This window comes from Delphinus delphis, chromosome 11 (genome assembly GCF_949987515.2).
Source record: "Delphinus delphis chromosome 11, mDelDel1.2, whole genome shotgun sequence".
Classification (NCBI taxonomy): Eukaryota; Metazoa; Chordata; class Mammalia; order Artiodactyla; family Delphinidae; genus Delphinus; species Delphinus delphis.
The window spans coordinates 14,799,796-14,827,397 of NC_082693.1; the positions used below are offsets into that span (position 1 = coordinate 14,799,796).

Below are 27,602 nucleotides of genomic sequence, written 5' to 3' on the forward strand. Positions count from 1 at the left end.
GTAGTTTTATTTTTAGTCTTTTAAAGGAACCTCCATACTGTTCTCCATAGTGGCTGTACCAATTTACATTCCCACCAACAGTCCAAGAGGGTTCCCTTTTCTCCACACCCACTCCAGCATTTACTGTTTCTAGATTTTTTGATGGTGGTCATTCTGACTGGTGTGAGATGATATCTCACTGTAGTTTTGATTTGCATTTCTCTAATGATTAGTGATGTTGAGCATCCTTTCATGTGTTCCATGGCAATCTGTATATCTTCTTTGGAGAAATGTCTCTTTACGTCTTCTGCCCATTTGGGGATTGGGTTGTTTGTTTTTTTGATATTGAGCTGCTTGTAATATTGGAGATTAATCCTTTGTCAGTTGCTTCATTTGCAAATATTCTCTCCCATTCTGAGGGTTGTCTTTTTGTCTTGTATATGATTTCCTTTGCTGTGCAAAAGCTTTTACGTTTCATTATGTGCCATTTGATTATTTTTCTTTTTTCTTTCCATTTCTCTAGGAGGTGGGTCAAAAAGGATCTTGCTGTGATTTATGTCATAGAGTGTTCTGCCTACGTTTTCCTCTAAGAGTTTTATAGTGTCTGGCCTTACATTTAGGTCTTTAATCGTTTTGAATTTATTTTGTGTATGGTGTTAGGGAGTATTCTAATTTCATTCTTTTACATGTAGCTGTCCAGTTTTCCCAGCACCACTTACTGAAGCAGCTATCTTTTCTCCATTGTATATTCTTGCCTCCTTTATCAAAATAGGGTAACCATATGTGCGTGGGATTATCTCTGGGCTTTCAATCCTGTTTCATTGATCTATATTTCTGTTTTTGTGCCAGTACCATACTGTCTTGATTACTGTAGCTTTTTGTATAGTCTGAAGTCCAGGAGCCTGATTCCTCCAGCTCCGTTTTTCTTTCTCAAGATTGCTTTGGCTATTCGGTGTCTTTTGTGTTTCCATACAAATTGTGAAATTCTTTTTTCTAGTTCTGTGAAAAATACCAGTGGTAGTTTGATAGGGATTGCACTGAATCTGGAGATTGCTTTGGGCAGTATAGTCATTTTCACAATGTTAATTCTTCCAATCCAAGAACATGGTATATCTCTCCATCTGTTTGTATCAATTTTAATTTCTTTCATCAGTGTCTTGTAGTTTTCTGCATACAGGTCTTTTGTCTCCTTAGGTAGGTTTATTCCTAGGTATTTTATTCTCTTTGTTACAATGGTAAATGGGAGTGTTTCCTTAATTTCTCTTTCAGATTGTTCATCATTAGTGTATAGGAATGCAAGAGATTTCTGTGCATTAATTTTGTTTCCTGCTACTTTACCAAATTCATTGATTAGCTCTAGTAGTTTTCTGATAGCATCTTTAGGATTCTCTATGTATAGTATCATGTAATCTGCAAACAGTGACACCTTTACCTCTTCTTTTCCAATATAGATTCCTTTTTTTTTCTTCTCTGATTGCTGTGGCTAAAACTTCCAAAACCGTGTTAAATAATCATGGTGAGAGTGGGCAACCTTGTCTTGTTCCTGATCTTAGAGGAAATGGTTTCAGTTTTTCACCACTGAGAATGATGTTGGCTGTGTGTTTGTCATATATGGCCTTTATTATGTTAAGATAAGTTCCTTCTATGCCTACTTTATGGAGGGTTTTTATCATAAATGGGTGTTGAATTTTGTCAAAGGCTTTTTCTGCATCTACTGAGATGATCATATGCTTTTTCTCTTTCAGTTTGTTAATATGGTTTATCACATTGATTGATTTGCATATATTGAAGAATCCCTGCATTCCTGGGATAAATCCCACTTGATCACAGTGTAGTATCCTTTTAATGTGCTGTTGGATTCTGTTTGCTAATATTTTGTTGAGAATTTTTACATCTATGTTCATCAGTGTTATTGACTTGTAGTTTCCTTCTTTTGACATCTTTGTCTGGTTTTGGTATCAGGGTGATGGTGGTCTCATAGAATGTGTTTGGGACTGTTCCTCCCTCTGCTATATTTCCTTCTATACACACTTTATTTATTACATCTCTTGAAAATCTTTCTCTAACCTATCAGTTCAATTTCCTGAGTGAAGTATAATAAATCTAATTCACTGATTTCTCAGGTGATCATGAGTTTTAAGTAAATTTTTGGTGCCAATATAATGAAAATAAATTGCTATTGCAAAACACATTGATAGAAAATAATATTTGATAGGTAACAATTATCATAATTATCCTTTAAAATGTTTTTGTCTTTAACAGACATACATACAATTTTTAAGTGAATTACTAACTCCATAAAATGACATAAATACTTTTCAATTTTATTTTGTTATAATTCTATTATAATTTTTCTAATTTATTAAATCACTTGATCAATAAATATAAATGAGTAACTAGTCTGAGTAAAGCAAAGTACTAGGTACTGAGTTATAAGCAAGAAAGACTAACATGGCCTAATGATCTAATGGGGATGTGAAATCTTACATATGTAACATCTATACATGTTATCTGAGGCAGTGAGAAACCACTGAAAAGCTTTATCCAGGAGAGATACATGGTCAGTCTCTTAAATATAACACTATAATATTAAAAAATGGACTACAGGACACAAGAATGAATTGCAGAAAATGTAGAAGCAGTTTCAGAGACAATGCAACATTGCAGGTGAGAAGATGAAAACTATAGACGAGGATTGTGGCAATGGTAGACAGAGAAAGGAAGAAGGACTTCCTACAGGAACTTGTGGTTCATTGGATGTAGAAGAATAAAGGTGTGGGAAGATTCAAAGATAAAACCCTGGTTTCTGGGCTAAACAACTGAGTGAATGGCTGGGTTATTTTCTTTCACAGAGGACACTAGGATAGGAGCAGGTTCTTGGGTGAATTTTGATTTAGGTTTTGGACTTTCTCTTAGAGGTTAAAAAAAAAATTCAAAGTGGAGACACTGAGCAGATAATAATAAGAATTGTCTAGTTTGGAGTCATTGGCATATAGATGGTAATTTAAACCACAGGAGGTATGAAATAACTTACAAGAAGAGAATAATTGAGAAGAAAAGAAGCTCTGACAAGGGTCAGGTAGAAAATGAGTAATAGACAAAGGAGTCTTGAGAAGGAGCTAACAAAGAACTCAGAGAGTACAGTGTCACAGAGAGCCAAAGTAGGACACAGCAAGAAATTTTAAAATAAGAAGGATAGTGAATGAACGGACTCAAATTTTGCAGAGAGATAAAATAGAGACTGATAAACATTAGTTGAATTTACTCATTAGTAAACTTAATGAAAGTTGTTTTGGAGAAATGATGAAAGAAGTTTGCAATTATTTAAAGAAGTTTTGGGGAAGAGACGAACGGATCTAGCCAACCTATAAGATGATTGGTTATGGAGAAGAGAAAGAAGTTAAGACTGTATCTAGGGATGGAATAACTGCTGATCACGAAGAGACTTTTAAGATAATAAAAAGACTTTAGCATACTACCATGCTGATAGATGACTGAATACTGAGGGAGATAATGCTGCTGTCGGCAAGTGGATTTTCAGTAGGAAAAGGAGTCCAAAGGGGAATATTGTCTTTGGATTGATTCATGAAACTCCTGTCATAATTGAAGTGGACTTATTTTTCTATCACAGGAGTTTCATGAATGTCTCTGAAGTCAATACTGCCCCTTGGACTTTAATATTGTGAGCCCTGATGGAGTTTTATATTACTCATGGAATTATTTCATTTGCTAAGGAGAAACTTCAAAACAATTGTTTGTATTTACTCAACATATTTCTTTCTTGCAAGCTCTTTTATTTCTAATTAAAGTTTTTTTGTTTCCTTGTATGCTTTTTCTAGGAAAATTCCTATCATCTTTTATAATATCATCTAGGAGATATTTGGAGCAGAGTCAACCCTCTCAGTTACATAAAATAAAGAATGGCATATTGTTGGAAAACAGATCTAAATCCCAGTGAATCACATGAAAAGCACCAAAAGCACCAAGAATTTCACTCTGTAAATCAACCTCTTTTTCCTAGCCACACCGGTCTGGGTTTTGATCATGTAGTAGATGAGATCAGTAATACAATCCCACTCTATCAGAGAGAAATTGAAGAAAACACCATTTTTGTGCCCAGTGCACCACACGGGGACTCAAAAAGGCATTCATTAGATGAAGCACACCAAATATCCTTAAATGAATTCACTTCTAACAGCACAGAACTCTCCTGTCACCAAGTTAATAAAACAGGAGTAATTGGTTTTAGGCATTCCGTGCTACCAAATCCTCAAAACGTAAATAAAGAAAGCTTTGGGGGAAACCCCATAGGAAAATACCATGGTGCTGATGATTACGGATTCAATATTTTACCTCCATCATCCACTAGTGTGGATGAAATTAATTCACGGAGTGAACTGGATAACTACCATATAGGATTTGAAAGTAGCATTCCTCCTATATATCCATCCTTCTCAACTGACTTGATGCCAAAAGAAGAAAATAAAAGCAGTAGAAATATGAACATTGTGGAACCATCTCTGATGCTCTTTAAAGGTTCTTTTCTACCCAGGACCTGGGAAAGCACATTGCCAAAGAACAAAGAGGTATGTGTCATATATGTCAACCTAAAAATACGAATCTGAAAGAATCATTCAATAATGTGCTGGGTTAATTTGGTAATGAGAGTAACTAATCTTAATTAGGGGAATGTATTAATATTATCAATACTTTTGGGGAAAAAAAACTTATTCACAAATTCTGTGTTCCTGAATTAATGATTTTTTCTAAAGAAAGGGAAAATTTTTGTAATATTTTTAAAGTTCTGGTTTCATCAAAACTAAATAAAATGTTATAGTATTTAAATTTTATTAGATAAAAATATCATAGTTGGAGGTTTAAATGATAGCATTTTCTATTCTTATTGTGTCGTTATGCACACATAGAAACATACATACATTTCATTACATTTATATTTTGAGTTATATTACCATGAATTAAAACTTCATATCATTATTTGTAGGAAAAATGTCTTTTTACTCAGAGGCTACTAAATTATACTGTTAGCAGGCAACTTCTTTTGGGAACATTCCAAGAGTAGGAAATTAAGTAATCATTGTGCAATTCATCCTGATGGTTTCATTAGTAGTTTTCCAATCATTTAGTAACCACAGAGGTTCTTGTATAATATTTGAACATTTCTCTGCTTATACGGAGTCTAGACACAAGTGAAAACAGAATTAAACAGTAAAATGATGAAACATTATTTCAGCTGTAATTTACAGGGTTAGACAGGAGGACTTTTCATTTATTCAACAACTATTTATCATATTCTTAAACTATATATGATTAGGCATAACAAATGCAAAGAAGAAAACACATACCTGATTTCAGCAATAGCATATTGCTTAAATTAACCTGCAAACCAATAATGCCAACACAGTAAAATAATAGAGAGGATGAGTTCATAAGAGAAGAAACAATTAATTGTGTCTGAGGCGCTTGCAGAAGAGGTAATACCTCAAATGATCTGTATTAAAAGTGCACGAATTTTAGGAACCTTTACTTCTGATCACGACAATGTAACAAGTACTAAACTTTCCCTTACCACTGAAAACAACTATGAAATTAGACAAAATATATGAAGCAAACAGCCGGTATAGACATCAATCCTTAAGAGAAGGGAAACAGCAAAGTGTTGTTATGATCATCCTGGTGTCTTCGGGGCCCTTTCCTGCTGCTAGGCAGACTAGTGTAGCCCAATTTGAGCAGCAGTATCACTAAACTGAGGAGGCAGAGACTGCAGTTCCAGGCTGCAAAGGAAGCTGTAATCTGTAGGGCAGAGCACAGAAGGAACTATGCAATGCATGGGGGTCAGGAGTCTATGTGAGATTTACTGCAGATTGTTGGCCAAGAGGTTGATGTTCACCACACATAAGTAGAAGTTATGCGGTGCCAAAGTTCTGACCCAGCGAGAGAAGACACTGAGCTGAGAACTTCAGGCATTCATTTGAGATCACACAAAGCTATCTCTTACAAGTAAAAATCGTGCTCTAAAGTAAATGCTCTACCTATTAACTTACATGTGGCCCCACAAAAAATAAAACAGAGGCTAACAAGACCAAAACAATCTTAACCGCCTGCCTGCCAGAGAAAAATTGCACACTTTGTAAAAACAATTCTTAATGTGTCATCTACAATATCCAACATTTAATAACAAATGCACAGATGCGTAAAGAAAGGGAATTCTGAACCATAATCAAGAAAATAGCCCAGTGAATAGAAATTCTGTGATAGAACAGATGTTGGAATTAACAGATAGGGACTTTAAGGAGATTATTAAAAGGATGTTCAAGAAGATGAAGTAAAGATGAACATAATGAGTAGACAAATGAGGAATCTCAAGGAAATTAGAAACTATGAAAAAACAAAGACTAATGGAAAATTTAGTAATATAAATATAGTATCTGTAGTTAAAAAGTCACTGGGTATACTTAAAAACAGATATAAGATGACGGGGAAAAAGAGTACTTGAAAGAAAAAGAATAGGGCTTCCCTGGTGGCGCAGTGATTAAGAATCCACCTGCCAATGCAGGGTACACAGGTTCAAGCCCTGGTCTGGGAAGATCCCACATGCCATGGAACAACTAAACCCGTGCGCAACAACTACTGAGCCCATTCGCCACAACTACTGAAGCCCGCGCACCTAGAGCCTGTGCTCCACAACAAGAGAAGCCACTGCGATGAGAAGCCCACACGCTGCAACAAAGAGTAGTCCCCGCTCGCCGCAACTAGAGAAAGCCCACACGCAGCAATGAAGACCCAATGCAGCCAAAAATAAATATAAATAAAATAAATAAATTTATTAAAAAAGGAGAGAAAAAAAAGAAAAAGAATAGAAATTACCCAAACTGAAGAGGAGAAAATAAAAGAATTATATAAAAGTGAGCAGGGACTAAGAAACTTAGGAGATAAGGAGCCTAATATATGGATAATTTTGGAATGCTAGCAGGAGAGGAAAGGAAAGAAAGAAAAATTCATTTGAAGAAATAATGCTCTGAAATTTTCTCCAACTCTGGTATAAAATATCAAATTACAGATTTAAGAAATTCAATAAATCCCAAACAGAATAAATGCAAAGACAACCACATGTAGACATGTTATACTCAAACATATGAAGACCAAAGTTGAAAAGATCATCATAAAAAGTGGCAGAGAGGGGGAAAAAAATTTCATGCAGTAGAACAACAATCTGAATTAAAGCATTATCTCATCAGAAACGATGGAAGCCAGATGACAGTGGAATAGCATTTTTAAAGCTCTATAAAAAAAGAAAAGAATCCATACTTCTATAACTCATTGAGTACATGCTTGAAAATTTAAAATAAATATATTATCATATAAACAAATGTTGAGAGAAATCAGTCAGCTCACATGCACACAAAAAATACTGAAGTCAGTCTTCGGATGCAAAGAAAATGATACCAGATGGAATACAGAAAGGAAAAAAGAGCAGCAAAAATGGTAAATATGTTAGTAAATATGAAAAACTACTTAATTTTTTGAAAGACAGCTGACTGTTTAAAGCAAAAACACAGGATTTCATTGTCAGAGTTGTTGTATATGTAAAAAAAAGATAAAAGACAACAAGAGAATAAAAGATGAAGGGATGGTAAATGTTATCTGCTATTGGAAATTCTTACATTTTAAATGCAGTGGCACAATATTAACTCTAAGTAAACTGTGAAATATTTACGATGCATATTGTAAGTTCTAAGCTAGTATAATCACATAAAATATAGTACAAAGAAGAAAAACTAAAAATCCAAAAGAGAAATTAAATGAAACGGGCTAAAAAATCAAACTGCAAAAATCAGGGAAGGAGAAATAGAAGAACAAAATAAAACAGAAGAAACAACTAGAAGCACATATGAACATGGCAGTCTTAAATCTAACAATACCCATAAATATACTAAATATATTCCAAATAAAAGGGAGAAATTGACAAACTAGATAGAAAAGAAAGGCTTTATTTTTTACAAGAGTCAAATTTGAAAAACAAAGGCACAGATAGGTTGAAAGTTTAAAAAAATAAAAATATTTAACATTCAACCAACAAAACAAAGCTGTGTGTGGTTATTAATACCAGAAAATGAAGCTTAAGGCAGGGTATTTTTTTTTTTTTTTGCGATACGCAGGCCTCTCACTGCTGTGGCCTCTCCCGTTGCGGAGCACAGGCTCCGGACGTGCAGGCTCAGTGGCCATGGCCCACGGGCCCAGCCGCTCCGCGGCATGTGGGATCTTCCCAGACCGGGGCATGAACCCGTGTCTCCTGCATCTGCAGGCGGACTCTCAACCACTGCGCCACCAGGGAAGCCCGCAGTGTATTATTAGAGAAAGAAAAGGGTCATTTCATAATAATAAGTCAATCAGGAAGACATAATAAACTTAAATGTAGATGTACCTAATAATGGCTGCAAAATACATAAAGCAAAATTATTTCTTTAACTGAGCCGTTTATGGATTTATTCACAAGAAGTGAAGCACATGTCCAAAACACACCTGTATATGAAAATTAAGTATTCTTTACAATACGCCAAAACTACAAACAACACAACTGTTTTTCAACATGAAGATGGATAAACTATGGAATATTCATGCAATAGAATACTACTAATAGGTAACTAAGAAAGATGAACTATTGATACATATGACAACATGAATTTTAAAACATATATCATTTAAATGAAAGAAGCCAGAAACAAAAGAGCACATTCATTAATCTATGGTGATAGAAATCTGAATTAACAGTTACCAAACAGATGTTCAGATTGACAGAAGGAGATATGGGGGAACTTTCTAAAGTGATAGAAATGTTCTATATTTTTTGATTGGATATTAATATTCACAGTTGCATATATTCCTCAAAAATCAAATTATATATTTAAAATTTATATATTTTTTCATATGTATTGCTTCAGTAAATATTTTTAAAATAAAATTAAAGGGCTTCCCTGGTGGTTCAGTGGTTGAGAGTCCGCCTGCCGATGCAGGGGACACGGGTTCGTGTCCCAGTTCGGGAAGATCCCACATGTCGCGGAGCGGCTGGGCCCGTGAGCCATGGCCGCTGAGCCTGCGCGTCCGGAGCCTGTGCTCCGCAATGGAAGAGGCCACAACAGTGAGAGGTCCGCACACCATAAAATAAATAAATAAATAAAATTAAAAACATAATGGCTTTCTAAAACAAAATAAAAATTTTAGAATTGTATTAATCTTTTCTCCACACCAAACTATTTTAATTTAACAGTTTTTACTTTAAGCTGACAGGTTGTTTCATTCAGCTGGTTGAAGTACCTCAGGGCAGTAATAGAAGTCTGGCCTCCTTTTGCAACAAAGTAAAAAAGTAAGTGTTGCTATTCCATTAAACTTAGAAATTTCTGTACCTGCATAAATTTGTCTATTTTAACATTACTGAGCTGATTAATCTTGCATATAAAATGTTAAAGCTCTATAATTTTTTAACATAGTTAACAGTATAAATTTATGACAAATTAGTTCATTAATCAACTTCTGGTATTGCTTTTGTTGTTTATAGTCAAATAAATTTTTCCCCTGAAAATGTGGCTACAGATGAATGTTTTATAATTTCAGTCTTCTCCTTGCTGTTTGTTGATAGCTTAGTTTGCAGTGAATTAATTTCTCATTTAATGGCACATAAGTGACTGACTTATTTGGCTCTGTCCCAAATTAGCATAGATTTATCCTTCTTACCTGGGATATACTATTTAGAATGATGAGAGTACCTTCTGCTCAATAACTCAATCTTACCCTGAATGGGCTGCCAGAACGTTGAACAAGTGCATGGGTGTTTGTCCACTGAAAAACAAATTTGATCACAAGGGGATCCCAGATCCCCTTTTTGCTAATCTAAAAAATGAACTTATAAAGGTACATGCCTCTTTTTTAAAGACCAAGCTCTCATTATCAATTAAAATTTATATAATGCCATATCTCTTCTATTGCTAAGATACCTGAAAATTTTGAAAAATTAATGCACTTACATTTTAGTTATCTTGATTTTTATCCTTTTTTGGCTGTTGAAAATATAATAAATATACATATAAATAAACATTAGCTTATTTATCAGCTATAGCAGCGGCCTGCTAAAGAATCATTTGGGATTAAAGATTTCAATCATTTATTTAATCACTACCTTAAAAGGCTATCTGAATGCCTAATAACTAGTCAATGCATGACAAATATTCAAATGAAGAAAAGGCAAACAAAAAAGCAAAGTCAAGTTAAAAAACTTGTCACCATATTGGAAGAACCGAAAGGCACACATACAAAATACAAAACAAAGCAGTTCAAACCCGTGAACCTATATTCAATCTTTAATTAATTTCTTGCTCCAGTTCACAGAAGAATATTTTAAATGGCACTTTGGATTCCTAATTAGGATCTTTACAGATATCAATATTGATTTTGTCAGTAATGAGCTACCCACTGTAACAACCTGACAAGCATTGCCAGGAACTTGACACCTTAAATCTAAGATGTGATAATTTCTACCCTAAGCGTAAGAAATAGCTCTCTCAATATCACAAGGTAATACTTGGTATAGCTCCATCAAAATACATTTATTATTAGTCTCTCCCATCACTTTTTTTTTCCCAAGAGAATGTAATATTCTTTGATGAAATCTTGTGAATGAAATAGTGACATGAAAATATTTTATGTAATGGTTTGTCAGTAGCTCATGGTACATTTTGAAATTCTTAAATGGAATTTTTTTCCTATGGTTTCTTTCAAAGTAACCATAAGTACTAAAAAAGACAACCAAACAATAATAAACTTTAAAGTAGTAAAAAGAAGATAAGGTTATATTTACACATTTTTTTGGTTTTCTATAATTTTTGTTGACAAATACTCATATAAAGATAATTAAATTTATATATGCATAATTATTTTGTACACACACACACTATTCACTCAATAGCAAATATTTTTGAGGACCTAATATGTGCTAGGTGCTATCCAAAGCTCTTAATTCAAAAGAAGACAGAACTGAATTTGAAAGCCAAGTTTCTTAAGAGGGTCTCCAAAATTTCTGGAAAGCCATACAGAATGGATTTATATGCCCAATTTCATCAGTGTTTTTTTTCTAACATTTAAATAACCTTACTTAATTCCCACCATACACCCTTAAAGAGGCTCTCTAATTTGTGGGATTTGGTTTCTTGCTGTGACATACTTTTAAGGCACATCTCTCAAGAAATATGTCATATTTTTATTAAAAATACAATAAAATGTCATAGCACATGAAAAAAGTTTTTGGCCCACAGTAGATGCTCAGCGAAGGTTTAGGAAAGAATGAGTCATGAATTCACATTTTAAATTTAATTCTCCAAAATGGTAGAAGGTTAAATCATGTATGTATACATTGAGTAGTACCTTATCATATGGTTGAATGCTAGATCATAAAGCTCCTCAATTCAGAACTGGAGTCCAAACCTTTGTTGTAGGGTATAACAAAGAAGAGTGGCCCATACCTTTATCCTAAGCAGTGGTTCTTGAACTGCAGTTCTGGAGCAGCAGTAGTATTGGCTTATCTGGAAAACTGCTAAAAATTGGGGGCGGGGGGGGAATCCTCCACATATCTACTGAATCAAAAACTTTGGGGATGGAACCCAGAAAAAAAGGTGATTTTGATACATGCCAGACCCATTGGGCGCATACACACTTTTCCATTTGTGAGGTCCCTCAAGGAGGGGATGTTTTGGTAGAGTTTAAGGGCATAGAGATAGAGCTACTTCAATGGGCCTACACTACTTTAATGCTGCAAAAATAGAATAAATGCCAAGGATGTAACATATATGATACATTACATAGAATGCATACACAGAATGCATAATTTTTCATTCAGGAAGAGCACTACGAAGTTTAGAGGTCTGCAAAATTAACAAAAACAGAAAAAAACCTAGGACTTCATCATCAAAAGCATTTTAAATATCTAGTTACAAATACTTCTATGCTAAATTCTACATGTGGGCATAAAATATGGCTCTACAGGGATTCAGCTGTAATAATATAATGATAATTATGATACATTACATGGATATATTGCTTTACATTCTAAAAAAGTCTTTTATATGCCTTTTCTCTCATAAACCTTTAAAGTAGATATAAATATCCTCATTTGTGCAAACAAAGAAACTGGTCATGTAACTTGCCTCTGACCATAAAACTACTGAATAAAAGGAGGAGATATGGGGATATATGTATATGTATAGCTGATTCACTTTGTTATAAAGCAGAAACTAACACACCATTGTAAAGTAATTATATGCCCATAAAGATGTTAAAAAAATTTTTTTAAGTTAAAAAAGAGTCAGTATTCAAACTCAAGCCTTCTGACTCCAAGGATAAACTATTTTCCAATTCTCTGACTTCCTGACACAGTAAGTAATTGTTCAGAATGTACTAATGACTTCTGGGCTCAATTATTTACGTAAAAGCCAAATATTTGTGTAAAACCCCAAATTTAAAGAAAATGGGCTGCCAAGAATGGTATCTACCAATTTGACACAAACAAGAGAATTTATTCATCCATAAATGAATAAATAATAAATGAGTGACTTCTGGCTTGACAAAGGCATGAGCCAAAACCAAGGGGAGGAGTTCATGCTTCAAAAGGCAATGTCAGTGAAGCAAGCAATCACTGTTCAGAGTGAATTTTCATGTTTTATAAGTGACAATGTATTCTTAATTGCTTCATATGAGGTGCCCCAGGGAAAACATAAAGACCAGAGCTTTATAGTTGCTTTTGGTTTAATTGTAATCTTTACCAATCTAGCCTAGCTAACAGCACTATACCACAAATCAGCTGCTGGTTATTTTCATATTTCAAATCTTCTATAGCAAGCCCTGCATGAAGTTTCTTAAAATCTTGTCCTAAGTATTCTTTCACATATATTTTTCAGAATAAGAGAAACATATCATGCAGCTGACATTAATTCCAATTCGGGGAAGATCTGGAGCACGACTACAGCATTTCCATACAAGTTCTTTTCTAATACTAAGGTTAATATAAATATTTTTACTGAGGACTCAACACAACAACTTCATTTTATGCCATATGGTAAGCAATCTTGCAAATAAGTATAAAAATCTACATAAAGCTGGTATAGCTGCCTTGAGTCCACACACTGAAGTCATTAAAAGAAGCAGTATTAGCTAGTATTTTGCCCTGAAGTGAAGTAAGAGGAAAACAGCTGGAAATCTTTTAACATTTGTTTGGCTATTGTTTTTTAGAACTCTCTTCATAGCTCACCCCAGGACACCTTATTTTCCTGCTATGAAATAGCAAGTATAGCAAGTTTTTAGCATATTAAAAATAAAAGCTAAATTTCAAAAAGATTCTAGATAAAGACTATATGTAAGTGAAAATGGCTGTTACACAGCCTCTGTCTCCACAGTGAGAACTATAATAGCCCTGTACAGCCCAGCATAGTTAGCAGCTCTACTGAATCAGAGTCTCTGGATGGATCCCAGGTATCTGTATTTTATCAAACTCACCAGATGATTCTCATTTCTCTAAAGTTTTAGAATCTCTTTAAAGTTGTTTAATATTTATTTCACTGTTACCATCAACCATTTTGCAAAACAATATTAGTTCTTCACACATTAGTTGCTACCAAGTTTCTGCGTATCAATTGTTGTTTCTTGACAAATAATGGTCCAATAAATTTTTTTTCATTATAATTATTATCACTGTATTTTGCTTCATTTTCTTTCTTACTCTAGCCAAGGCTCCGACTTAGTACAGATGACTGCAAACATAACAATGTTATGTAGGAATATTAGTTAGGACCATCTGGTTTGAAACTAACAGAAACCAACTCCTGCTGATGTAAGCAGAAAAAATAATTTAAAGATTACAGGGATTTCTTATAGAATTTAAGAGTAGGAATTCAGCAAAGATTTGGGAATAAAACACTGATGTACAGGCAGTCCAAAATTCCTGTATGTCTCTCACCTCATCTCCTCTCTGTGTAATTGCTTCTTATGTTTCTCTTGCTTTCTGCTGACTCATTTCCCTTACTTTTCTGCAACACATGGAAAGCTAAGCTCTCAAGCTTAAATGCTATTTGGCCAGAGATCTAAAGCAAGTTCAACCTCCCTATTGGATCTGTTACCAAACTCAGGTTTGGCTGCTTGCTGCTCAAAAACCAATAATCAAGAGGCAAACGTCAACAGAAAGGAAAGGTGTTTTAATCAGAAAAGCCAGCAATCTGGGGAGAAGGTAGACTCATGTCCCAAGACCAACTCCAAAGATTCTGCTCAGCCATGACAGTTCTTAAAGGGAAAAAAGGGGAGGAAGAATCTCAGTGAATCGTAGAGGCAGGAGATTGGGTTATGCATTGTTCTCCATTCTGCGAAGGCAGGCTGACTCTCTCTTCAGATGTTATCTTGCCTTTGTGATATGCCTGCAGGATTGCTAAGGAGGCCATTGTGGGTAGAGAACTAGTCATTCTTTAACTACTAAATTCTTTATCTTACTTCTTTTTATCTAGGAAAAGAATCAACAGATTAGGTTCTTTCAAGGTTAGAGGGGAATAGAAATGGGCAAACAGGAAAGGGGCAGAAGAGCTGCTTTCAGATCCACTTTCAAATTTCTAAAACCAGAGTTCTGATTGCACAGCCAAGATCAATAGTGCTGTACCTTGATCCAGTCAGAATGGCATCTGGGTTATGTTGACTTACATTGCTGGAGATGAGGAAATAATTATGAACTAGGGAGACCACTCCGATTCTTCCAATTTATAATATTTAATTTCCAATATTAGATTTGGCAAAACAGAGGCCATTTTTGACTTTTATAAGAAGTTTCAGTAAAGTGATTAGGTCATTGTGTTTAGTGTTAGAGATGTACAGTGGTAAAGAGGATGACTGTGGCCTCAAAGGTAGTAAAAGGGTCTATAAGAAGAAGGGGGAGGAAGGGAGGATTAGAGGGGAAGGAGGAAAAAGCAGAGGAGGGGAGAGGACACATTTATGAAAATATACAGAGTAGCATATGCTGCTATTAGGAGGAAACTTGTCTTCTGCCCATTTAAATTTGAAGAGGGGTTAGGCTGTGACACAATTGACAATAGAGAAATTAACAGGACAAAAGACAAGGTTTCCTTATATATGCATGCAGGGGTTACTCAGAAATGAGTAACCTGCTGAAACCCAGAGGTAAAGGTTTACATAAAAAGTTAATGTGTGAAAACAAACTTATGGTTACCAAAGGGGAAACATGGGCAGGGGGATAAATCAGGAGCTTGGGCTGAACATACACATACTACTATATATAAGATAGATAACCACCAAGGACCTACTGTATAGCACAGCAAACTCTACCCAATATTCTGTAATAACCTATATGAGAAAAGAATCTAAAAAGGAATGAATATATGTATATGTATAACTGAATCACTTTGCTGTACACCTGAAACTAAGAAAACATTGTAAATCTACTATACTCCAATAAAATTAAAATGAAAAAATGTAACTAAAAAAAAAAAAAAAGTTAATGTGAAAGTGTGTGTGAGGAGGGGGGTGTTTAGAGCTTCAGTAAGGAAATACATGTATATCTTTTTATGCTAATGGATGGGCAGTTGGTCTCCTTCCCAGAAGTTGCAGGAAACTCTCAGAAGAAAGTTGATAGCACCTGTATTAGGGAGTCTTGGCTATAGTCAGATAAGAAAAGTGAAGATAAGTTTTCAAATGTTTTCACTTTAAAATAATCTTTATGCCAAAACTGTGATCCCTTCACCACTTTATATGAGTGTTTTACTAGTAATATAGATGTGCTCTAGAGAACAAAAGTCTGAAAAGCATTTCAAGAATGACCAATAAGTTGCTAGAAACTTAAGGAATAATGAAATCTAGATAAGCAAAGAGGAGGAGACAGTGAGAGGTTTTCATCCGAAGAGAATTCTGTTTCTCCCAGAGTGAGAAAATAGAATCCTTCTGGAGGAGCAGGTGTTTTGAACAAGGACTTCTCTGTTCTACAGTCGTCAGCTATCACTTCAATGAAGATGATTGCCCTGTCCTTTTTTCCAATTCCAAAGTTACTCTAGAGCCCATGTCTTTACTTTCAACTACCTTCTGGATTTAGATGACACATAGTTCGAACAGTATTAGGAAGCTGTTTGTGACCTGCAAAGTGGTGGAAGTAGAAGTCAGTTTGCAAGATTAAAGAGTAATTGAGAATTATTTGCAGAAGTTATCTACACTTTAAAGAAATTTGGCAGTAATGAGGAGGTAAAAATAAATTAAATAAATAAATAAATAAGATACTATCTTAAGGGGATAGAATGGAAGAGGAGATTTTACTGGAATATTAAATAGAAACAAAACATCCTAAAGAAAAGACAAAAGCATCTTTAGAGTGGAGGATATTAAATATATAAAAGAGAGGGGCTTTAAATTGCTGGAACTGGAAACCAGTGATGGAAGGATCACATGTGAAGAAGTAAGATGCAGTAAAAAGCAGTGATACTTATGTATCAAGAGGTGTAAAGGGATAGAGAAGAATGCATAAAAAAACTAGATTTAAGGTGTACAGTAGCATAATTAAAGAATCTCAAATGGGCCTTAATCTTTTCAGTATGGTAGGCAATATGGTCAACAGATTGAGAAGGATTGTATGAAGTTGGAGACTAGGAGAAACTGGAAAAAGGGTTACATTAGCTGTCAAATTGAAGATACAGGTATAAAGTCTACTTAAAAGAAGCCATAGTTCTTGTTGGCTTACAATATGGATGAGAAGTTTAACTCAGAGACACTTAATGTTTGGGTTCAAGGAGAAAAATGATAATTTCAGATTTAGACATGCTGAATTTGAAGCAATAATGAGACAACCAAAAGGTAACATGAAGCAAATAGTAGGAGATATCACACCAAAGCACAGGAGAGGAGTAATAGCTAGAAACTGGATTATGGAGTCTTTCATGTAATCCGCAAAGATGACTATAGTGAAATAATGAATGCATGCATGCCCCAAACAGCATAGGGGACACAGTCCTGGAAACAGAAAATTCAAATGAATTAAAATAAACTGGTGTCTTTAGAGATATTTTCCTGCCATCTTATATTGGCAATGCTCTCCCCTTCTTGTCAAAGCCTTTATAGCCATGATTTTGCCTGTGGCCATATTTTCTTCTAGCTTCAATTCATATTATTTCAGTTAATATTCCCAAGCAGTAGCATGTCTAATATACTCTATTCTGTGTCAGGACATTTCCACAATCTCTAATTCCCATGATGATCTTTACCATTTGTTTCTCCAACCGTTTTATTGATAACAACTTGATCTACTGTAAAACCTACACTTTTAAATAGGACATTATAATACTCTTCCGTTTTTTTCTTCATGGCAAGTCCAACAATATCACTTGCACTACTTTTTATGAGGCTGTCTGTGTCAAAACCTTTCCCAAACAAAAAGGTGTGGCAGTAAAATAAGTCACAGCAAATTAAACACATAATTGCCAACAAAACGCAACTCAAATAAATGCAAATGAGTGTTTGCAGTATGCTGTTCAAATCCTCATTAAGGATCATCAGTACAATCTGTTGCACTAACTTTCATTCAAGATCACATTGAAAGCATGGAGATATAGATAGATAGATAAATAGATAGATAATATATATATAACAGATAATTTCCATTATCACATATGATAATAAATGAATCCCATACAATTTATCATTTACAATTAGAAAAATATTTCACAGACAAATATAATCGTAACAAGTAAGCATGGTTCTGGCCACTATTAAATGGCAAATGCATGTAAGAGTTTGGTAGGGAGATACTATGCAATGTGAATATGAGAAGGCAAAGAACTTTACCCTATAATATGCTGACTCTTTGAGTCCCAGAGAAGGTGGAGAAAGAGAGTACATGTTCTTCAAGGTTATTATGACGTTGTCCAAGACAGAACCTGGGGTGATTCCTATACAGGAAAGGAAGAGAGATGAGTTGTGAAAACGTGGAATTATTAAGAGCACAGGCTTTAGAAGATGACAGATTTAGATTCCTGGCTTGCCACTTAGCACTCACTGTGTAATCTCTTTAGCACTTCCCAAATCCCTAAGGGTAATCACAGTAGAATATTTTTTATGCAGAGCTACAATTACCAAAGATTTTAGAATGAGGAATGAAATACCTAGCTCTGTTCGGTTATTTGAAGACAGATTGATCAAAGAAAATGCAAAGAATATTTTTTTTAAAATCTCCATATCTAACCAGACTAATAAATGAGATGCATCTCATTTTAACTCCTCTTGATGGAGCTAGAAAGTTATAATAGTTCATAAAGCATGTATCACTTTTTGTGCTCAAAATCTTTCTCCCATCCAATATATAATATGCTGTTATTAACATTTTATTATTCAACTTTGTTTTTAGCTAATTATCTTGTCAAAGACCTAATAGCAGAAATTCTACATTTTTGTACAAATGACCAGTTATCACCCCAAAATTATCTTCTAAGTATATGTGGCTATGAAGAATTTTTACAAAAGTAAGTATCTTATTAAGGTAAATTTGGATCATTGTTACAATCTATATTGAGCAGCACTTTCTTTTCTTTTAAACAGACTTTGTACAAACACTATACTCTTACGATCAATTTTCCTTCCTTTAAGGTGAATTTAAAATATCATGTTATATTGACAGTCTTATTCTTGGTTTTCTTCTGTATTTTGTGTATTTATGGCAACACATATTTAAGTAACCCATAACTAGGGTGACCAACCATCTCAGTTTGCCCAGGACTGAAGCAGCTCCCAGGACATGGGACTTTCAGTTTTGAAATCAAGAAAATCCTGGGCAACCCAAGTTACCTTATTTGTAACGAAGTTTAGTAGGACTGACAATTTAAAAAATAAATTCTTTTGTAATAAATAGTTTTTTTGACTTGGAATAATATTAGCATGTTGATTAAACACTGATTTTTCAAAATCACAGAGGGTTTGAGTATTATATTTACAACATTTTCATATAAAAGTCTAAGTTTTAAAACACTGTCTTCAATTCTTTATTCAGGCAGCTCATTAAAACAATTAGAAAAGTTTGTTCTCATATATATCAACTGCAAATATTTATTTGATAGAAAACTTACTTAGTGTACCACAATAACTCTTGTCCCAAAATTCCTTAAAGACCAACTTTGAAAATATAATACAACTTTAAGAAAGGAAATATTTCTCTCCTGCTATTGCATATTTCTCTCCTGGTATTTACATTTCCTCTTTGTGTTTCTACAAGTACCTAAAGATTGACAATAGTCTTATGAAAGTAAAACTGTATTTCTTTTGAGACATCCATTGTTACTGTCATTGTTATTCCACTATGAATGTGCTTGAAAATATCTTGTCGGTAATTTTCTTTTATTGTGTAATGTTAACTATGAGTGACATTTAAGACTGATTTTCTCCTTTTTGTGTTCCCAGTTACAACAAAATCATTTCACTCTTTTTTTTCTTGTTAGTATAAACATAATAGATTTCTGAAATGTTTTCACACTCATTTATTTTTATTAAAATTTATGTGGGTTTATTAAGTTAGGAAAGTTGCCAAGTATTAGTGTACATTAATTACAGTCAGTTATTATCTAATGGAAATTGAAGGATATGTACATAACCGGAATTTGCTTACTTTTTAAGAGTAATAGTTTATCAGTATTGATACATATGAATAAGCAGAATATTCATTACTATTCTTTCTAATATCTAAAGGAATATATATTTCATTCAGTTTTTTTTTCATTTATTTCTATGTAATTTGTCTTAAAAATATGTCCTTAAAGACTTGGATAATCTGTTCATATTTTTCTGTAGAGGGAACACGGGTAACATGTAATAAGTTAATAATGCAATAAGTAATAATTTAAACTCTAACAGTTACAGTACTACACTTCATCTGAAGTACCCAACTAACTTTGATTGCAATGATAATAATAGTTGTCACTTATTAAGTGCTAATTATTTCCTAGTCTCAAATTGGGTAAACATCTAAGTCTTACAATATATCAATGATACAGACACTATAATAACCCATTTTACAGATGGGCAACCTGAGGCTTTGTTCAAGGTGACACAACTAGGAAGCTGGTAGGGTCAAGCCTGAACTCAAACCCAGGTTTGGCTGCCTGCATAACCTTGGCTCTTAACTATAAAACAATACTAAAAATCCCGTGAACAGGATTCAGAAAATAGCAAATGGTTCTTCATGCTGGAGCATGGGGTGGAAATTATACACAGTTGTGCAGGGATTATAACAGTCCAATTCAACACCTACTAAGTGCACACGTGTGCAAGGGATTTGGTTTATCACTGAGAATACAAAGACGATTTAGATATAATCCTTGCCTTTTTCCTTGGCTAAGGAATTCATAAAGCCATGTCATCAGTTATTACAATGCCCTATTGTGAGTGCAGTATTAGTTTTATTATACACCAACTACCTGTAGATCAAAGAGAGATGGATTAACAGCAAGAATAAGGAAATGGTGCAAAGGAAAGTCAATGACCAATATGTATTTAAACTGTAAATACTGAGGAAAGAAATAAGTACTTAATAGCTTAAATGTTAATAGCTTTAGAACATATAAAATGTGCATAAATTAAAAAATAATAATTATCAAGATAAAAAAACAGGCTAAGAACGTGAATAGCAATTCAGTGGACAAGAAATTACTTAAAGAGTTTAACGACAAACATGCAGTTAAAACAATGAGATGCCATCTTTGCCTATCAAATTGTTAAAATATTTATTATGATGAAATTCAGTGGGAAAATGGACAAAATCCAAACAGCTGCTAGGAATTTAAACTGATACAGCATTCTCTAAAGGGAATTTTGTCAAAAATGTGTCAGAAGTCTATAGAAATGTGTCGAAAACATATATGTGTTTCAGCAATTCTGCTTCTACAAATATTTCTAAGCAACAATCATAATTATACAAAAAGACTTAAATACAAAATTCTACATTCACCATAGCATAATTTCTAATACTAAGAAAAAAACTAACTCTCCAATAGTACTCAAAAATAGTGGTAAAATTGTGAACATAATTTCATTATAATATGCCATAGAATTTATAAATTAATAAAAATACAATATCATATATCTTGATATGAAAGCATGTATCATTGTTTTTAAGGGTGACAAGATATATTTTCAAACCACATTTTAATATATTAATATTTGTTAAAATAAGTATATTACTATTCGGAAAAGAAATAGAAATCCTATACATGAAAATGTAATCCTATACACTAAATGAAATCCTATACACTAAAATGTTCGAGTAGCCACTCCTTGAAAAAGAACTACAATACAGATAATATTCATTCATTTCTTTTTTTACTTACAAAATGTCTACAATAAACATGTCTTTTTTTGCTATCAAGAGATTAAGGAAATAAATTATTTTGGAGGATGGGAGAAGCATTTAAGTGATCATATGAACAGTAATGTATGCTTAAAAAGAGTTAAAAACTCGAGTTAGGAGAACATAACTGAACATATGAAAGGTGACAGAGCTTGAGCTAAAGTAGCAGCAGTGGGGCTAAACAGGAACTATTAAATCCCTGTAGTATTATTAAAACAGTGGAATTAATGGAACTTGGCAACTAAATATGTGATGTCAACGGAAATAAAAAAGTGCAACGTGAAAGCTGTGCGTTACAATGTTTACAGGGGACTTGGTGAGGACTATAGCCTCTCAGCTATCTCTGAGAAACTGCTCTGAAGAGTTACGGTGGAGACATCAGCTTATATGTGATTTTGGAGAAGGGGTACATGCAATCAAACACATCTCAGTAAAGGTTACTGCTAGTCAGGAGGCACAGATATCCTAGTTAATGATTTTCGTGCATTCCTAAGTATGGAAAGATGCAAGAAACTGGAATCATAAACTTTTCTCCTGAAAATATCTAACTATCTGAAAGCAAGCTCTGCCAGTTTTTCCAGAGCACAGAATGCCTCATTTCTGATCTCTGCCCTGAACTCCTAGCATGGTGTGGAGGTCAGCAACTGCAGTGGCTAATGACTCAATCCTTGTAGAGCCATATGGTGAGCAACATTCTTTAGTTGACAGTGGGATTGCCTGGAGGGAGTAGAAGATGATGACTAGTTTTGCTGTGAGTTCAGTAATGATGATAGTTATCAGAGAAATGGAAGTTTGAGGTTATAAAATAATTAATCAAGTCTGAAACACATTGAGTATGTGAGTGCCAAGGGTCATCTGTTATTGAGAAAATAGCCCAGATTTTAGGAAATCTGGTGTGGGTTAAGGAACTGTTAGCTCTAAGAAGGAATGGAAGTCTTAGAGACAGATGCAGTGTAGGGAAAATGACAAAAGAAAGGATCCTGAGAACATTAACATATAAAAGATGGAAGGAGGAGGAGGAGCAGAAAAAGGAAATTGGAAAAAAGCAATTTAAGTTTCAGGACACCTTGGAAAACGTGCCTTTCACAAGAAGGGAAGAGAAAGTTTCAAGTACTAAGTAAATAGTATCAAATACTGAAAATAAATCAAATGAGGATTGAAAAATCATCATTAAATACAGCAATTACAAAATGAGTTGGTGATTCAAATAAGAACAAGTTTACTAAAACGGAGGAGAAAACAGCAAGATTGCAATGAGCTAAGGAGAATGGAAGGTGCTAAACAGAAACACATAAGCAGACTACTCTCTCAGAAGTAATGTGTGGTGATAAAAGCCTGGAGAAAAATGGGGCTTTAGATGCTGAGGAGAATCAGTCTGGAGATTTGGGGAATGTGGGTAAGAGAGATTTGAAAATATTCATAAGCTGAAGGGAAAGAACCAATGGAGAGGGAAGTATTGAAGGCAGAGAATATATCAATGGTGAGGAGTTGAGAGAAGATGGGATCAAAAAGACAGATGAAGAGGTTAGCAGTGCCCTGAAGGAGGAACTTTCCTTCCCTGAAAGATCAGCAGGAGTTCAAACAAATATAATTTTTTTTTAATCTTAACAACCAGAAAGATAACGAGGCATTTGGAAAACTGGATCTCTGATAAAAGCAGGAATGCTTAAGCAAGTTGCATAGAAATGAAAATAATAACAATAAAAACAATAAGAAAATTGATTTTACTTATTAAAAGCCTCCTATGGGCTAGAATTTTCTTTTTTTTTCTTTTTTTTTTTTTTGCAGTCCGCGGGCCTCTCACTGTTGCGGAGCACAGGCTCCGGACGCGCAGGCTCAGCGGCCATGGCTCACGGGCCCAGCCGCTCCGCGGCATGTGGGATCTTCCCGGACCGGGGCACGAACCCGCGTCCCCTGCATCGGCAGGCCAACTCTCAACCACTGCGCCACCAGGGAAGCCCTGGGCTAGAATTTTCACATGTAATACCACCCATTCTCATAAAAGAAAGGCATAATTATTCCCATTTTGCATATGGGAAAACTGAGGCTAAAAAGAAATTAAATGACTTGCTAAAGGTCATAAAATTGGAAGCAGCAAAGTCAGGATGGCACAGGTTTATCTGACTTTCCACTCTATTACAAAGCCTCCTTTCATGATAAAGGGCCACTTGAAAACAAAAATTACAGGATAACGCTTCATTAAGAATAATGACCATATATTGTGCAATAAACACAACATATATTGAGCTTATAATTCAACATACAGCGTTTAGGTCAAACTCAAGGAAAAGATACATAACTTACAGAACACTCATTTTCTGACGTGTATAAAATTTTTTAAAACTTTTAATCAGGAAGTGTTTAGAAATGCTTTGACTGAAATAATGTTAAATCATAATCACAGAAGATGGACTTTCTGTCATTTCCAAATTTCTGATTAGGTAAAAACTGATTTTCTTTTTGGTATCTTGAGACTGTTTAAGCAAATGAAGAATATGAAAACAAATCCTTCCCACTATTTGTAACACTACTCTCTAACACCGTTGATTCGGCAAAATGAGTTAACCTCCTTTAACTTCAAATTCTTTTCCTCTTAAAAACTGCATTTTTAATATATTTTTCTACTGTAAAAATAAGCTGTAGGATTATATTTTAGTAATCTTTAATTACAAGTGTAAAATTTTATTAAGCCTCTACTAGTCCTTTCATTATATATGGATTGCTATGAGCTCCTGTGAATCATAGTTCTAAATCAATTAAAAATATATGGTTGTTAAAATATAATAAACTAAAAAATGGATAAGTATTCCCCCTCCAAAAAAAAACCCCACTATTACTGTTGTAGAATGATGTAGAAAGATTTTTCATTTTAAACTCCCCTTATGTTATCAGAACTATGTTCCTTAACCTGTTTTATGAAGATAGTGATAAATTATATTTGGTTTCTACTTTTGTAGTTTCTCATCTACTTTGGATTAGATAAGGGCAAATCCTTAAAATTTAAACTCCTTGGTTTCTTCCAGAAGGTTTATCAGTCTGTTAAAATAGTCACAAAAAAAGTAACTACTTGCACTAACCAAGTTTTGAGGAAGTAGCTAAAACCTTTCATCATCAAAATTAAATGTCAATGGTCAGGATACTTTTTCACTACTTTGCTAGCAGTAGTTTTGTGATTCTCTATTTTTTAATTTCCTCCTTAAGTCATATTTTGCTATTTTATTGAATTCATCTGTCTTAACCAGGGTTAGTCAAGTAGTAAATAAAATCCTGGAAAGGGGGGGAATGTAAATAAATAGGAGGATAGACAGACACAAATTACACATAAATCTATATTTATATTGATATGTTAAAACTGTTCTCAAACTTTAATTTGTATATGAATCACCTGAGGATCTTGTTAAAAAACAGATTCTGACTCACTTGGTCTGGGATGGGGAGGAGACTGCATTGCTAACAGACTTCTGGGTGATGCTCATGCTCATGGTCCATGGTTCACATTTCAAGTAGCAAGATATTAGAGACCAGGGATATTAGTGACCTAAGAATTTTGACTCAATGAAAAAAAAATTTACACATTTTTTTAAAACCAGTACCTTGCACAAATATTGAATTTAATCAACGAAATAAGATGTTATACTTCATAGCATATTTAAAAATTAAGAAAGATAACTTTCCTAGCAAGCCAAAATTCCTCTTTTTAAAGGTCAACTGTATTATTTTTACAGCTCATTAAATACTCATTTTAATCTAGTATGACAAACTCTTTCTGTCAATTAAAATATTCCATTCTCACTCTGCCTCTTGCTCTGGCACTCCCTCTCCCGGTTAAATGCTTTTATAAATCTAGTAACTCACTCTAATAACACATCTCCATAACTCTTCTCTAAATGAGAAAGTTCCTGACCTCTTATACCTGGATATCATGCTAGTCTTATTAGGTACTTCAATTACCATAAAAAAGAGTTTCATTAAGTATCAGTCTTCTCCTCAAAAACTGCTTTACAAACAGGGTTTTTAAATTATAAGCAAAGAGTAAATGAAAGCATTAGAACTTTATCAGTTTCATCACTGGCTGTTGGCAGCTTAAAACAAAGTTGTGAGCAATATGAAGCACGGATACCGAATCAGCAAATCAGAATAAATTAAACTGAGAAATAATAAAAAATATTAGCATCTTCCATTACATTCCTGGTTTTAGACCCCAAGTTAACTACCACGGTCGTAGTGTCCTTGGTAATCCCATTTCCCCAGTTCTCATGACCTTATTGAGTAGACAGACCCCCTCAGGCTTATGCAGTGGCAGACCTGAGGATAGAGACTATAACTTCCCGTCTTTTCCATGAGATGCAGCACAGATATAAAGACCTAGGGACAGAAAGACTGTTTCCTAGAGTGTTCCTGTGTCTGCTTTCTTTCCAGAGAGTAAGAGTAGTTGTACTTCCTCCTAGACTCATATATTTATAATATATGAAGTATAATGCTACTTCATAATTTTATCCTTTATTATCTAAGAGCCTGATATTTTCTAGGAGTGCAGGTTTTTCTGTTTCTTACTCCTAATCTATGTGATTTGAGTAATTTCTTTTCTTAAAAATCTTGCTGTAAGTCTTACTTTCTAATTCAACTTAAAAACAATTTTCCTTACCAGCTTCTGTACTGCAGAATAAATAAAATGTACTGTACATAAAAGCTATAGTCGAATAAATCATGACTGCATTGTCAATAGTAAGCCGCATAAGGAGAAAGTAAATAATCCTTCTTGAAAATTCTGCTTGGGCCTATTGCTTACAGTTATGGCCACGTTTTACATCCTTGACTTAAACAAGACAAAAGAAAACTTTTCTTATTATTTAATTGACTCTTGTCAAGTACTAAAAAAATGTAAAAGAAAACCTATGGTAATTAAAAATCTTACTTTGAAACGGTCATATATATTCTTAAATCTAAATTAAGAAACAGTATCTACCTCTTGATTCACCACCAGCATTGATTAGTCTGATCTGGTTATCTACTCTGGAGTCCCTTTTCTCTTTCCTGACCTCTCCTAGGAGAGAAAATGTTGAATTTCTTTGACTAGAGTAAGAAAATCCTCTTCAAAAATTAAATCTAATCAGAATTTTTTAATAATCTTAAGAAAACTTCTAGGTTAAAAAATGTTTTAGCTAATCCCATGACAATTAGTATTAATTTATTCTTTAAACACTTGATTATAAATTGGAATTGTCTTTTATTCAAAGTAAAAGTCAGACTATTAAGTACCAGTGAGGAAAAGGCTAGGTAATATTTTATAAAGTTTAAGGTAATAGATTATACTCATTAGCAGTAAAAACTCAGTTACAAGGCTTCCCTGGTGGCGCAGTGGTTGAGAGTCCGCCTGCCGATGAAGGGGACACGGGTTCGTGCCCCGGTCCGGGAGGATCCCACATGCCATGGAGCAGCTGGGAACTGTGAGCCATGGCCGCTGAGCCTGAGCATCCGGAGCCTGTGCTCCATGATGGGAGAGGCCACAACAGTGAGAGGCCCGCTTACCGAAAAAAACCCAAAAACTCAGTTACATATATTCCTGGGGTGGTGTGGAATGAGTCTTTTTATTCTCAATGAAATTAAGGATTTCATTTAGCAAACTGGAACAAATTGATTAGTTTCAGCACATTCAGAACAGCTAAGAATTACAATATTATAATCTAATCTGTTATACCTTTTTAGATTTACTTTGAGCAAATAGATTAAGGTGTGTTTCTCTTTTACATAACTTTGCTTTCTTCTTATAAAAATCACAGAACCATGTCAGAGTATAGGAAGGAACATCATCACTTTGAGAGCTCTCACACACAATAATGAAAACATGTTCTGTTAATAAATCATTCATTAAGAGTATCTTGAGTTACTTCAGTTTAGTTTTGGATCTCCTTCAAAGTACTCTTCCTAACACTTTAAAATTAACTTTGGTTGCTATCTTTAATAAATAGTTAACTAAAAATTAATAATAGTAATATATACAAACTTGCATTTGGTTCTAGCCAGTAACTGTACTAGAACAAATGTCCTAGTATGTGAATACTCTATACATATCAAGCAATTCCCCAAAGAGCTTACACTAAATAAAGATGTTTATTATTGAAAGAAACATGTAAAAATTATAGCGTATTTCAGCTCCATGCTTTTTTTAAAGCTTTGTGATTGTGCAAGCATC

At 34.1% G+C, this 27,602-nt stretch overlaps 1 protein-coding gene across 5 annotated transcripts in view; it reads left to right on the forward strand.

The window, feature by feature from the left end:
* Nucleotides 1-27,602, forward strand: part of PIK3C2G (phosphatidylinositol-4-phosphate 3-kinase catalytic subunit type 2 gamma) — a 373,466-nt gene that overhangs the window by 39,216 nt on the left and 306,648 nt on the right. For all 5 annotated transcript variants that reach the window (XM_069541180.1, XM_060024362.1, XM_060024360.1 and 2 more), the window contains 4 exons: nucleotides 3,819-4,565; nucleotides 9,279-9,361; nucleotides 12,942-13,099; nucleotides 18,422-18,536. In XM_069541180.1, the coding sequence (XP_069397281.1) occupies nucleotides 3,900-4,565; nucleotides 9,279-9,361; nucleotides 12,942-13,099; nucleotides 18,422-18,536 (1,022 nt within the window). In that variant the 5' untranslated portion in view covers nucleotides 3,819-3,899. The remainder of the gene's footprint in view (nucleotides 1-3,818; nucleotides 4,566-9,278; nucleotides 9,362-12,941; nucleotides 13,100-18,421; nucleotides 18,537-27,602) is intronic.